This window comes from Cnephaeus nilssonii, assembly GCF_951640355.1.
Source record: "Cnephaeus nilssonii genome assembly, chromosome: 17".
Taxonomy (NCBI): domain Eukaryota; kingdom Metazoa; phylum Chordata; class Mammalia; order Chiroptera; family Vespertilionidae; genus Cnephaeus; species Cnephaeus nilssonii.
In genome coordinates, this window is record NC_137088.1 from 6,939,447 (window position 1) to 6,953,425 (window position 13,979).

The 13,979-nt window shown below is 47.2% G+C and overlaps 1 protein-coding gene across 1 annotated transcript; it reads right to left on the reverse strand.

Annotated features, from left to right (window-relative positions):
- Positions 1-240: 240 nt before the first annotated feature.
- On the reverse strand, positions 241-12,085 carry CX3CR1 (C-X3-C motif chemokine receptor 1). The gene is made up of 2 exons (XM_079795253.1): positions 12,015-12,085; positions 241-3,438 (listed from the first exon to the last, which is right to left on the reverse strand). The coding sequence occupies exon 2, from the start codon at positions 3,427-3,429 to the stop codon at positions 2,359-2,361; it is 1,071 nt and encodes a 356-aa protein (XP_079651379.1). The 5' UTR covers positions 3,430-3,438; positions 12,015-12,085; the 3' UTR covers positions 241-2,358.
- Positions 12,086-13,979: the final 1,894 nt, after the last annotated feature.

The following is a 13,979-nucleotide window of genomic DNA, read 5'->3' on the forward strand; positions in this document are numbered from 1 at the left end:
TTCTCTGTTCTGTGCTTCAATGGTAAGCACTGCTTAAACATTGAGGGCAGAGGCTGGGTCTGATGCATCTTTGGAACAACTCTGGATCTGAGCTCACATATTGCATAGAAAATATGCTTAATAAAGGTTTTGCAATATTCTTTCATATGTTATGTGTCAGTAGCTAAAAATTTCCATGCCCTTTGACCCAGTTATCCCCCATCATGTGGAATTTATCCAAAGGAAATAATTGAAGAGGAGAAAGGAAATCACATGTTTGAATTTGGTAAATATTGGAAATAAGTGAAATGTTTATCGACAAAGCAATGGGGAGTAAATTACAGTACCTGATCTTGATGGGACATGATTCATCCTCTCATTGGTTAAACATACATACTGACTGCCAGTGAGGTACCAGAAAAACAGCAACAAGTCAGATGCCTTTAATGAGGACACATCCTGGCAGTATTCTAAAATGATCACCACAAAACTATGGAGGAACAGAGAGCGATATGTGCCCTCATGTTAAGAGAAGAAAAGCAGATTACAAAACTGTCTGTACATTATGATTGCGACGAGGGTATGAACAAGATCTGGACGGGCAAATGAGAATACTGCGTGGTCGGATTACAGATGACATTTTCTTTAACATCACTTTAGCTGTTTTTCAAGCTTTAAAGTTTTAGATCATCCCAAATGTTAACTGAAAAAAGAAAGCCACTCCTGTGGCCCTGGCTCTCCAGGTTGGCAGTGGCATGAATGATGGCGTTATCTCCAGGTGGGCAGGAGTTTGCCACAAGATGATTGGGAGAGAATGTTCAAGGCAGTCTGGAGGGCTGGGTCAGGGCAGGTTATTGATCCGTATATCCAGGAGCATCCACAGAATGTCACTCTAGGAACCAGCCTTCTCTGTGTCTGGGCTAGAGCATGCAGCGGACCCGCAGGCTCCTCCAGGCTCTGCCAACACCATCACTTAAACACGGTGCCAGGGGGGAGCAAGTTGTGGTCTGGGAACCAGACGAAAGTTGGGACCCGCAACAGTTGGTGGCTGGTGCTTCATACTGGAAACAAAGCTACCAATGTGAAAAGTGCCATTATCTCCATTCAACAGATGAGGAAACTGAAGCTCAGTTGTCCTAGGCCACCCAATGGGCAAGTGATAGGGAGTTGGGATTGAAAACCATTTTCAGTTTGGGCCAGGGTTCTTTCTTTTCCCCTTGGGCCCAGAAGCAGGTAGAGATACATGAAGCCAAATGGAAGAAATCTAGATGACAGGGTGGGTGGACTCCTTTGAAAAGGGGAGGCAATAGGGAATCTCTTGGAGGGTCTCAGAGGCCAAGCATTTGAGTTTGGACTTGAGGCAGTTGGCAATGGGGAACCTTTGTAGGCTTGGGGACATGAGAGAAGGGGTTTATTAAAGAGGAGGCTAGTAGTGTGTACTGGTTGGTGTGATTAGAAGGGAGTCTAGGCCAGACACATGGTAAAATTGGTGGGCAGCTCTTGTTCTGTCTTATCAAAACAGCACCCACCTGTCCAGCTTCTTGGAAATACGTCTCCATGAATTGCTAGCCATGAGATTGGAAGGGAAATAGCCGTATTATCTATCCCATGAATACCACCAACTGATGTAAGGATGGGCATCTGATACAAACTTGGCCAATCAGAGCCCTTCCCTGGGAATTTTGACCTAGAGACCAGAGAGGGAGGAATGGGTCTCAGTTCCTTTCTGATGACAAAGCTGTGCTATGTGAGTCTGGGAGCTCAGTCACCACTCAAAGATTTGAGAATCAAAGAGAGGAAATTCTGGCTTGATTCAAACCCCGGTCCCGTGCACTCTGAGGGCTCAGCCACCCCCTTGTCAGTGCCACAGTGTGAACAATACTTACCACCTCCTTTTTACCTAAGCTAGTTTGAGTCAAACTTTTGTCATTTGTAAACAAAAAAGTTCTGACTTTTGCAGTAAGAGACATGCCTATCCTTAATCATTCAAGTTTTGAGCACAAATCTCAAAAAAACACCTTAGGGCTGTGGTCGGCAAACTGCGGCTCGCGAGTCACATGCGGCTCTTTGGCACCTTGAATGTGGCTCTTCCACAAAATACCATGGCCTAGGCGAGTCTATTTTGAAGAAGTGGTGTTAGAAGAAGTTTAAGTTTAAAAAATTTGGCTCTCAAAAGAAATTTCAATCATTGTACTGTTGATATTTGGCTCTGTTGACTAATGAGTTTGCCAACCACTGCCTCAGGGATTTTGTGGGGGAGCCACTGGGCCCATCATTTCTTGCACGTAAGAAACAACAACAAAAAAATGTGTCCTCATTTTTCAGTGTCAGACTCAGAAGCTACAGGCTCTGTGGAGGGACAAGGCTTTGGGGATCTCTTCAGAGATTCATGGATGCATCTCCATCGCTGGTGCAGTGAGTCAAGTTGCTGCTCAGAACACTTTCCCTCCTGCTCCTTTGTGATTCAGAAGGGGAGAAATGTGGATGCGAGGATCTGCCACATAGGACAGCCAGGCATTTCCTATACAGGTGGTAAAGGTATCTTCTGAATTTCTCTCCAGCGAATGCATAGATAAGGGGATTGAGACAACAGTGGATAAATGCAATTGCCTCAGTCACATTGAGCGCCAATTTCAGATCCCGCTTTGTGTCACATTTTGGAAAGAAGTTGTAGAGATTGAGTGTCTCTAAGAAAATCATAATGTGGTAGGGTGTCCAGAAGAGGAAAAACATGATGACCACCAGAAATACCAGTTTAATGGCTTTAGCTTTCTTGTTGTTCTTGCAGGAAAACAGTGTCTGCATGATTCTGAAGTAACAGTAACTCATAATGAGCAGAGGGAGCAAGAAGCCAAAAATGTTTGCTTCCATGTTGCGGAGCACAGGCCAGATGTCCCGCAGGACCTCAGGGTAGTCCCCAAAGCACTGGTTTTCCGTAAGCTTTGTGAACATGAACTGGGGTGCTGCCACCAAGATGGCTGCTGCCCAGACACCGAGGCTGATGGTGACGCCATGCTGCACTGTCCGGTTGTTCATGGAGTTGGCGGCCAGGACAATGGCCAGGTACCTATCGACGCTGATGATGGTGATGAAGAATATGCCTCCAAAAAAGCCAATGAAGAAGAAGGCAGTAGTGAGTTTGCACGTGGCGTTGTGAAAGCCTTGTTCCCTTATCAGATAATGAATCCAGAAAGGCAAGGTGGCTACAAAAAGCAGATCAGACAAGGCCAGGTTCAGGAGATAGATGTCGGTGATACTCTTGGGCTTCTGACTATGGGTGAGTGCAAACACCACCAGCAAATTTCCCACCAGGCCAAAGGCAAAGACAAGGGAGTATACTATGGGCAGGAAGGTAGTTCCAAAGGCCACAATATCCCCTATATGACAGGCTTCCGCACTCTCATCATACTGAAAGTCTTCTGAAATTGATTCAGGGAAGGAGGTAGGCATGGTGATGGTCTGGATCAAAAAGGAAAACAAGGAACAGCATGAGTTCTGAGTGACAAGGTCAGAATTCTGTCTGTCCCCATACATAGCCTGACTGGAAGAAACAAATATTGGTTGGTGCCTAAGCAATACATTTCTCAATGTCAGACAAGCCGTCTCATTGTCCCCAAGGCTGTCTCTGTGGAGGCTGTAACTGATTCCTTTCACATTAGAGGAAGTGAGTTCTCTAAGAGTGACTGGCCCAAGGCTACTCAGTCAGTGGGTCAGCTAGCATTTGAATCTAAGTTTTTTGGAGCACAAGACAAACCTTTTTTTCTTTTTCTTTTTTAAAATATGTTTATTTATTTTTAGAGAGAAAGTAAGGGAGGATAGAGAAATAGAAACGTCGATGAGAGAGAAGCATCATCAATTGGCTGGCTACCTCCTGCATGACCCTTGCTGGAGATGGAGTGTGAAACCAGTCATGTGCCCTGACTGGGAATTGAACAATGACTTGGTTCATAGGTCGATGCTCAACCACTGAGCAACACCAGCCAGGCCAAACCTTTAAAAATACATATTTTTAAAAGTTTCTCCAAAAGTAGCTAGCTTTATCAGTGTGTGTATGGGGGAGAGAAGGCAATTGGCAGGGAAATGAGGAGGTGGGATGGTGTAGGAGTGCAGTCATAATTCACACTTCTAGTCCCAACTTCCTAAAGCAATTCTCTGCCCCCTTCACTTATTCCTCCCTCCTCCACCCTCTGGACCCTAATGTCTCCTGCAGGAAGCTGAGACTGCAGAAAGAGGTCTCAGACACCCTCCAGAGCCCTGAGCAGCCCACACCCAACAGCCCTGATCTTTGTTTTTGGGAGCCAGGTTTTTCCTTTTCCTCTCAGAACCAACAAGTCCTTCCTTCCCTTAAGAGATAAGACATAGATGCACATGCTCCATGGTGACTACCTTGTCTTGGTTTGCCCAGGACTTTTCCAGTTTTAGCACTGAAAGCCTCCTCTGTCAGAAATCCCTCACTTCTGAGAAAACCCACAAGGTAGGTCATCCAACCGCTCCTAGAGAAGAGGAGGTGTCACCATAAAAGTGCTGCTTGATCCACTATGGAGGACTGTGCTCAGCTTGCTGCACTGGGCCTGGATGGCTAATTAACTTGATAATTACCAGCCCCACACTTGACTTTGGCCTAGCTTTCCCCACTCTTCTTACTTCCTGTTTCCTCCTGAACAAAAGTAGAAAGAGAAGACCCTTCTGAGCAGGTTGGGAAGTCATGCTTCTCCCATATTGTCCCTCTCCTCCTCCCCCTCCCAGCCAAGGACTCACTCCTCACTCTCCAGAGGCCACAAGAGGAGCCCTTGTGCCCTGGTCCCTGAGGCCTCCTGCTTTTCTTTGTGATATCACAGATAGGTACCTCAGAAACCCCAACCATATTTGGGGCACACCTCCTGGTTGTCACTGCCTCCCTCTCCACCACAACTAAAAGCAAAGCTCACACTTCTTTAACCAAGGGAGTTTCCACACCCCACTGCTTCCTTTTCATGCTGGTTTCACTAAGATGATGTTTCTGCCAGGGTGGGGACCCACCCAGCCAGGGCTTTGGTGCTCCCTCCCAGCCTCTGCCTTGTATCCATGCCCATCTCTGCATCTGACCCAGACTCTGCCAGAACTAAGTAGGCCAAGGCTCTAGCCTGGGCTGTCTCAGGCTGGGATGGAGTTCTCACCCCTATAAAAAGCCTATACTTGCTTTGCTTTAGGCTGTAGTGCCCTTTTCTCAGAAAGGAACCTCTAGGTGTGACCTTAATAACATTTAAGTTGAACCATATAAAATGGCTAATATGCAACCATTTTAGAACCACACAAATGTCAGTTTCAAATGGCACAAGCTGATAGGGGAAGACAGAGGTGTTGCTACTTGGTGATGGTGGCTTGATGAAAACCCATATCTTTCCAGACATGCAAATAGCAGGGCAAATAGTCAAACCCTTGGGGTCAGAATTAGGGATCCTGGGGTTAGCTACCCTCTCCATCCCTTTCCCTGCAGTGAAAGGAGATGGCATGCTGACCTTGAGAGGAGGCCAATGTCAATATAAATCATTTTGCAACTTTTCAAGTGCCTGTGCTCAGTCCTACAGCCCAGGAACTTCGTGCTTTGGGATTGGCTTGATTTTGCCAAATCTGCATGAGGTGGGTTTGATGTCCACTCTTGGCACCAGGCCTTACACACAGGGACCTCCTACAAATGTCCGGGTAAGTGTCCCTGGGTCATTGAGGAGGAAGAGCAGAGAGATGGGCAGGAAGGGTGAGGGCTGCAGATGGGGTCTCCCGAGATTGCATCCCATATCCTGCCCTCTCTGGCCCAGTGACCTTGGGTGAACTTGGAACCTCTGGCCCTCACATTCCTCACCTGCAAGATTGGGGTTCATTCTCATGCCTGCCCACAGTGCTGTTTTGAAGCGAGCACCTGGCACAGTGCCTAGCATACAGCAGGCACTTAATAAATGTGTGAGGAAGCAGAAGCACTTTGGACAACCTTTGGAGTCACCCAGGCTGTCTGTGGACTCATGTTTCACTCCCATCCTAGGTGTTATGAAAATTTGGTCTGTAAAGGTTGTTTTATGTTTCCCCCCACTAAAATAAAAAATGTTTCCTTTTCAGATTTTTCTTTGGTGGGGGGAGAGGGGAGAGAAGAGGGAGGAAGTCAAGCTTTACTGAGCTTTTACTAAGCTTTTAGGCTCATTTCTAAATACTCCACACATCATTATCTATTTAGTCCTCTCTGCAATTCTGAAGGGAAAGTGCTACGTTTAATTCGCTGCCCTGCTGAATGGCTCCAGGCATGTTCCTGATGAGAGGAAGGGGACCACTGGGAGAAGAGTGTGGAGAAGGTAGAAGTGATTAGAAATAAACAACTGACTTCCAGGCTAAGTGGCAGGGAGATCTAAATCCAGCCCCTGACCTTGTTGGGTGCCCTAGTTCAAGGCTGTCACACACACAGGGATACTTTTTCTAATGGGCATTGAGATGCCAAATACACCAGGGTTGGTCCTGGTTGGAGCTCAACATCCGTTCTACAAACACTTATGAAGTCCTATAGGCACTGAGCTCTGCATGGCAGGGGGCACGTGGAGAGATCAGCCAGGCACAGTCTCAGCCCTGAAGGGGCTTGTCATCTCAACAGTGAAGAGGCCACCAAGGCAAATACTTTGATAAAAACAGAATGCGGTAGTGTGGCAATTTATCCTCAAGATGGAACACGATTTCAGATATGCTCTGGGAGGGATGATTTCGCCTGACTGTTGGCCTCATTGCTTATTGCAAGTAAAATGGCTGAACAGGGGGCATCATTCTAGCTTGGGACCACTACCTGCCGTCCAGAGAGTCCACCCAGGTAAGAGGATTCAGCTCCCTGGTGGCTCAGCACTACCAGCAAAGACCCCAGAATTGTCCCTATCTCCCACGGCTCTGCCTCAGCACTTGCACAGTGCTATGCACATAGTAGGTACTCACTCATGGAGTCCCCTGCTATGAGCAATTGTACATCATGATACAGAGAAGGGAACAGAGAAACAAAGCTTTCAACGAGCTCCTCATAGCCTAATATAATAATAGCAGCATGTTGTACATGCTCCATTAATGGTACCATGAAGAATTATTTCTACTTTATGGGCACATAGATGCACTCAGAGAGGTGAGTGACTTATTTGAGGCCACACAGCTGGCATGTGGCAAGGCTGCAGTTTGGGCCCAGATATGGCCACTCTCAGTGTTTTTCCCAACTTTGCATACAGCCCTTTCCCCAATCCAAGACTAGGGGTTCCTAAGAGAAGAACAGTGGGTGCTCTCTTCAGCTCTGTTGACCACTGTTCAACAAAGGAAGAGATCTGGCACAGAGCAAATGTATAGGAATATTTATAGAAGAATTAATATTGTATCCTAGACCTTCATTTCAGAGCTCCATGTGAATAATGGTGACAGCAGGCCTTTAATTGCCTTGTTCCCAGAGGTGCTCACAGTGTACACAGGTGTCCTTTCTGATCTTGGGCCAGGGGCCCTTGAACTCTAGGAGCTTAGTGGCCTATAGTGTGTTGAATGAATGAATGAATGAATGAATGGGTGAATAAGTGAGTGAGTGAATGAGTGAGTAAATGAATGAATGAAAACCCTAGAGAAGTGAAAGAAGAGACACATCAGCCTTCCAAGGCAGAGCCCCAGTAGAAAAGCACAGGCCCACGCTCCAGAAAACTTAGAAAATACGGCCCTCATCTCAACACATTTAATGCATGGCTATTGAGCATGTCTGATCATGGGACAGACACCAGAATGAGCAATTCCAGTTCTTTTTCTTCTGTGAAATGTCAAGGCCCAGCTGCTGTCTCAACTGTGTGACTCCAGGGTGGCCCAGGTTTTTACTTGGTTGAGAAGAGGATTTGAAGTCTGTCTTAGCACTCGAGCCAGTTCAAACCCAGCCTCATTAGATAACACCCCTGGAGAATGTGGGGGCACCGTTTACATCAGAAATCTGACGGCAGGTAGGGCTTCTCCATCACTAAATTATTCCGTTGAAGTTAATAGCTTAATCAAGGGACCTTTTTAGGAAGGGTGGGCCCAAGCTGGGTGGACTTTTTCCTTCTGGGTCCAGGATTGGGAAATGAGACTGAAGATAGGGCCTCCTGGCCGCAAATGGGGGTAGGATCAATCCTTGGGGGTGGTCTTCAGGGAGGTCAAGGGGCTATCAGGAGCCTAATTAGCTTCTGCTTAGGCTGAACACTGGCTTTCCTGGCCCCTGAGGACTCCAGTATCCAATGAGGTAAGGAAGCCTTTGCAGTGTCTACTCAGCTAGGTTTATACAGACAGCGCTGCAAGCAGAAAGGTGCACACCAAGCTCATGCACACACTGCCAACCAAGGCGGCACTGCACAGCCTCGGGCAGAAGCCAGCAACAACAATACCCTCTAGGCTCTTCTCAGGGGTCCTTTCGTTCTCTTCCGTTATGTCAACGTTTGATTAAAAGGTGTTGAGCTGGGAGAGTTTGAACTGAACCTAGAAGCTGCGTTTTGAATGCATGTGGATTTCAGACCCCTGTAGAAATGAATTTTGAAGGGCCTGCTTTAAAAAAAAAAAAAAAAAAAAAAAGCACTCTCTTACTTTCCGCCCAGCTTGTTCTACTTCCTCTGATCCACTTCCTTTTCTCAAGCGCTCTCTGTTTTTAAAAAAATCATCATTACCCACCGTTTCCAATCAGCTTCCCTTTCCTATACTTCCTCCCTGATTAGTGGCCCAGATCTATTTTCTTCTTCTATCCAATGTCCTTTTCAGGTTGTAGACAAAAAGAGGCTTCGGGGTCCCCTCTTTCCTTTGGTTTCGAGTCCTGCTCACCGTTTGCGAGCTCCAGTGCATCTTCTTTTGTTTGCTTTTTAACCTCCTTGGTCTCTGTTTATGGCTTTCTAGGCCCTCGAGTGAAGACCGGGATGAGCTGCAGTCTAATGTTTAAAAAAGTATTGCGAGGTTTAATTTTTTCATGACAAAATATTTTAAAAGTTATGGGAAGCCCAAGAATTGGCCCATGTAAGTTCAGTCTTAATGCCTGGGAGGGTCTTCCAGGTAGACAAAGATAAAGATGGGAATGAAGGGGGCGGGGGGGTGAAGGGCTCCAACAAGGATGCAGAGAGAGAGCCAAGACCAAGTAGGCAGAAGAGTCGCAAATTCCATGCTAAGGAACTATAAGGACAAATTATAAACAACTTTGAAATAGCGCCCCGCCCCCCCCCCCCCCCCAAATATTGCTGGTGTCCTACCTAGCACCCCCTCCAGGGCCACCTTCGCCTTTCATTGGTTGATCTAATTTACTACTAAGTTGTAACCAGCTGAGAGCAATACCATGATTTTTGCCCATGGAAATAGAAACTGCGTCACTGCCTTGCAGATAAGGACCGGTTTTGCGTTTATCTGTAAATCCATCTCAGTATTTCTGGAAGTGTTTCATCCATGCTGTTGCTGAAACTGTGATCTGTCCTCATTGCTGTGCAGGATGCCATTGTGTGAGTGCTCCACTCTTGTCATCATGCAACTGTCAGTGCACTCCGGGGGCGGGGGGGCTCTCAGTCTGAGACCACGTGAACAATGCTACCATCAACATTTTTCTATATGCATCTACATCTCCTTCAACATAGGTACATTTTTAAAATACAGACCAAAAGGCAGACTATTGCATAAATCCACATACATAAAGGGGAGGAGGCAGCCAAATGTCCCAGATCCCAGTGATAATCCATATTGTTTAGGGAAGCACATCTGGGTGGTAAACGTATGAGCACAAGCAAGGAAATAAAGACCATAAAAGTCAGGGTGGCAGGACTTCTGGGACGGTGGGCATTGGGGTCAGGAAGAGACAGAGGGAGGCTGCTGGGCAGCTGGCCCAGTTCTTCCCACTGCCTGGAGATCAATTTGTAATAATCGATTAATCTGCACACTGTTCTTTGAGTGTTTCATAATAAACATAGGTTTAAGGAAAAGGCCACAAAGGGTCTGGGAAGATATTTAAAGAGATGTGCTCTGGGTTTTCTCCCTTCTGAGACTCAAAATACAAAATAGCTGCACTTTGGCCAGACCCAACGATGAGGTGGTTGAAGCGCCCACTGTGTCCAGAGAGCCACGAGGACGCCAGCCCTTTGGTGGCCAGCACGTTCTGAGCCCCCAAGGTGGGCAGGCGGGATCAGGATCGGGCTGGAAGCCTCGGGCTTCTCTTGGCGGTCCTGGGCAGACTCGGGCTCCCTGAATGTGCTGCTGGGAATCAGAGCAAGTCCTTGGAAAAGTCAGTGAAGACCTGGCCTGTGCCACCTGGCTCACAGCTGTGACCTGCTATGGGACAGTACACGTTCCCCTCTCTGTCCAGCTCAGCCACTGCAGATGCTGGTTCTGAACATCATCAAGGGGGCAAAGTTTGAACCTGATGGAAATGGGCAGCTGAAGGCTCCATTCCAGGTCAGAGGCTGGGCGGGAGAGGGGACAGCCGAATGTCTGAGGAAGTCTGTTCTTTGAGGCCAGGATCTCTGACACTGCTGCCCTCCCAAAGCCCAGCCAGGGTGGGATGGGGAGCTCAGGGAGGGCGGGAGTTAGTGTGGGGATGGGGAAGGGAAAGGAAGGTGGTCCTGTACTGGGTCAGCGCTGGCTTGTCCCTTCCTCTCCTGTCCCTCACAACCTCCTCTGAAAGTAGCCAGTGATCTTGAAATACACAAACTTTCTGAGCCTCATTTTCCCATAAGGACAACATATATTGTTTCTTGAGCACCGAATATGGGCCAGGAAGTGTGGTCAGAACTTTATATACTATACCTTAGTCCTCACAGATACTCAACATGGACCCATAACCTGGCCTCAATGATTATAAACTCACGACTAATTATCAACTCACAGTCCATCTTTATTTTGAAAGCAGGACTTGAGGCTTAGCAAGGTCAAATACAGAACCAGGGCTTCATCCCAAAGCCAAGCTGTCTTACCCGCCCGCCCCCCAACCCATCTGTGACATGGAGAGAGTGACAGTTGTTAAGCGGGGGTGGGATGGGGAGTATGGCTGGCATGTGGCTGACACACAGTAGGTGCTCCCTTCCCAAGGGCATGAGAAAGCATCAGGTCAGCCTGAGAGCTAGGAGAAATCTGGCTGTGCACACTCATAATTTCTTTCTGAAGACCGCGTTTTCCAATGACACAAACCTTGTGAACTTGAGTGTTCTCACAATGATTATAACAGTGTATAGCAATATTGTGCCAGCAATTTATTAATTAAAACTGTCTTCATGATAAATGCAATAGGTACTCTTTATAAAAATGTAGCTGCACAAAAAAGCATGGAAATAAAAGGGGAAAAAAACACACAAACTATCTACAATTTAACTTCCCAGATTCAACCACAACTAGCTTTTAGCGTCTTAAGTCCAATCTTTAGGCATATTTTATATTTGTATATTCATATTAAGTATATTTACATTTATAGTTAAATGTAGGTACTATTTTTATTATAAAATTTCACTTTTATTATAAAATTTTCAAACATACATAAAAGCAGAGAGAACCCATGCACTCATCACCCAACTTCAACAGAGAGCACCTATGGTCAATATTTAATCTATTCCCCACTTCATGCCCTTCTGGATTGTTTAAAAATAAATTCAGACATCATAGCATTTCACCCATACACATTTAAGTATGAGTCTCTAAAAGGCTAAGGACTCCTTAAAAAAAAAAGCCTTTAATACTATTTCTCACCTTAAAAAATTAACAATAATTCTACAGCATCATTCAGGTGCACTTTTAAATGATGCTTTTTTTTTTAAGTTAATGTCAAATCATGGAGCATTTCTCCAGGCCCTCACTAATGCTTCTGATCATATTCTATCATGTTGAGTATATCATAAGTGATCTAATCAGTCACTGCTCCCCACTCGTCAAGCCCTTCGGAGAGTTAGGCTAGAGCATCCTCAGATTAATGGTCTTCCTTGTTGGCATGTGAAGAAAACCAGCATCATTACCCCACTTTAACCTCTGACCACAGTGTCCTGCCCCACGTGCCCACAGGTGCTGATCGAGTCCTCTGCACCTACCTGGGCTGGGCTTGGGAAGGGAACCTCTGAGCGTGCCAATCAGCCAGCCTGTTCCACGTAGACTCTGTCAGAGAGCATTTCCCCTTTCCTCCCTCTGAGGGCATCTTTATTTGCAAAGTTAGCCAATAGTGTCTGGTTTCCTGTGAGGTAGGCTATCTTCAAATACTGCTGCAAGCAGGCTCAGAAGCTCCAGGCTGGAGGCCAGTTGACCACAAAATGATTAGAACTCACAGATGTAGAAGACCCAAGCCTCCTAGGGCGGACCAAGAGGGGGCTGGAGGGAGTGATGATTTGGGGGCTGTGTTTTTTACCCAAACATGGGTGGAGGGCAGGGATAGTGCAATTCTCTTTAATGGCACACTTTTAGGCAAGTTGAGAAAACCCACAAAACATCAGCTTTTCTGCCCATGAAAGGGAGCCCATTATATTCACTGGACAGTATTGGGGTGCAGATTAAATGAGCTACAGCGGGAAGCTTATTAGAAACACAGCACCTCACCCTAGACCTACTGAATCCGACTCTGAAATTCTTCAGAGATTGGTAAAAGCATTGAGTTTGAGAAGCGTTGGCACAGAAAGCACCTAGTGAGTGCCTGGCATCTGGTACATGCTTAATAATTACGTTTTTCTGCACCTCCTTCCTTCAAGTCATGTAGTGGACCCCTATACCCTTCCGTCAAGTTATCTCAAGTTACACACATGATAGAGCAAACTGGCCAGGCTCCTTTCAGCTTTATCTCACTGCTCCAGCTGGATGGGGGCGCCCAGCTGGGACCCAAATCCTCCAGGGCACACTCCTGCCCCCTGCCCCAGCCAGCTTGTTCAGAGGACAGCACAGATCTCAAGCACGAGGCCCTCACTGCCTTCCCATCACATCCTTACCTGCCTGGCTCATGCTCAAAGCAAACACTACTTCTGGTCCGTCCCTATCCCAAGATCTAGCCAGGGTCTGGCCTTGGGAGACACTCAGTACATGTTGATTAAATGTCATGATTCCTCCAAAGCCTTCTCTGGCTCCTCCCTGCCCACCTCACAGCCTGCACCCCAGCACGGCCTTAGCTCTGGTATGCTGTGTGCTCCCCACTGTGCCTCCTCCTCAGTCCTGCGGGCCGGGACTGCAGTGCTCCATGACCTGCCGGCATCGGGAGAAGCCCACCATTGGTTTCCTCTCTTTGTCTGTCATTGGTCTCAATGTTAGGCCCCTTTTCCCTGCCTTCAACCCAACTCCTACTTCCCTGAGTGCTCCTTTCTGGGATCTGGCCAAGACTTTCTCTCCTCTTGTCACACACTCTCCCCGGACAATATCTACTCTGTGTCAGTGACCATCTGTGATCTGACTCTCCCATCTCTGTGTCCAATGGTGCCTGTATGACCACCCCAATAGTCATCCATGTCCTTCACACCTTCATTTACCCCACTGACCGTTCTCCACCTCAAAGCCAAAGAGCTCTTTCTAGAACCCAAACTGCTGACTTAACCCTCCAAGGGTTCTGTTCACTAAAGTTCAAGTCCCCGGCTTGTGAACATGGCCTTGGTGAGTTCCAGCCCCTGGGAGCTCCCCACTCTCTCTAAGCACCCCCAGCTCCTCCTGCAGGCATTTCCCTTCCTACCTCAGGGGGCTAGCGGGGCTGGGGTTCCATTTTACTCTCCTTGGAAGCTAACAAATAAGGCTGGCAGAAGACAGGACTTGATGACTCTCACCCAGACAGCAGGTTCCCTTTTTTCTCAAAACCCACAGGGTGACATGGGGGCCCAGACGGACACCTGCACGCGAAGAAGGCTGCATGATGAGAGAGGAACTCCGGGCTTGGGGGACGTGGCATTTTATAACAAGCAGTGAACAAGCCGGGTCTTTGGCACCGAGGGAGACATGACCTCAACCCTCAGACTGCAAACTCCAGCCTAAGAAATGGCCAAGGAAAGAGCGGCTGGGCCTTTGCTTTCATTTCACCCTCAGCCAGATAG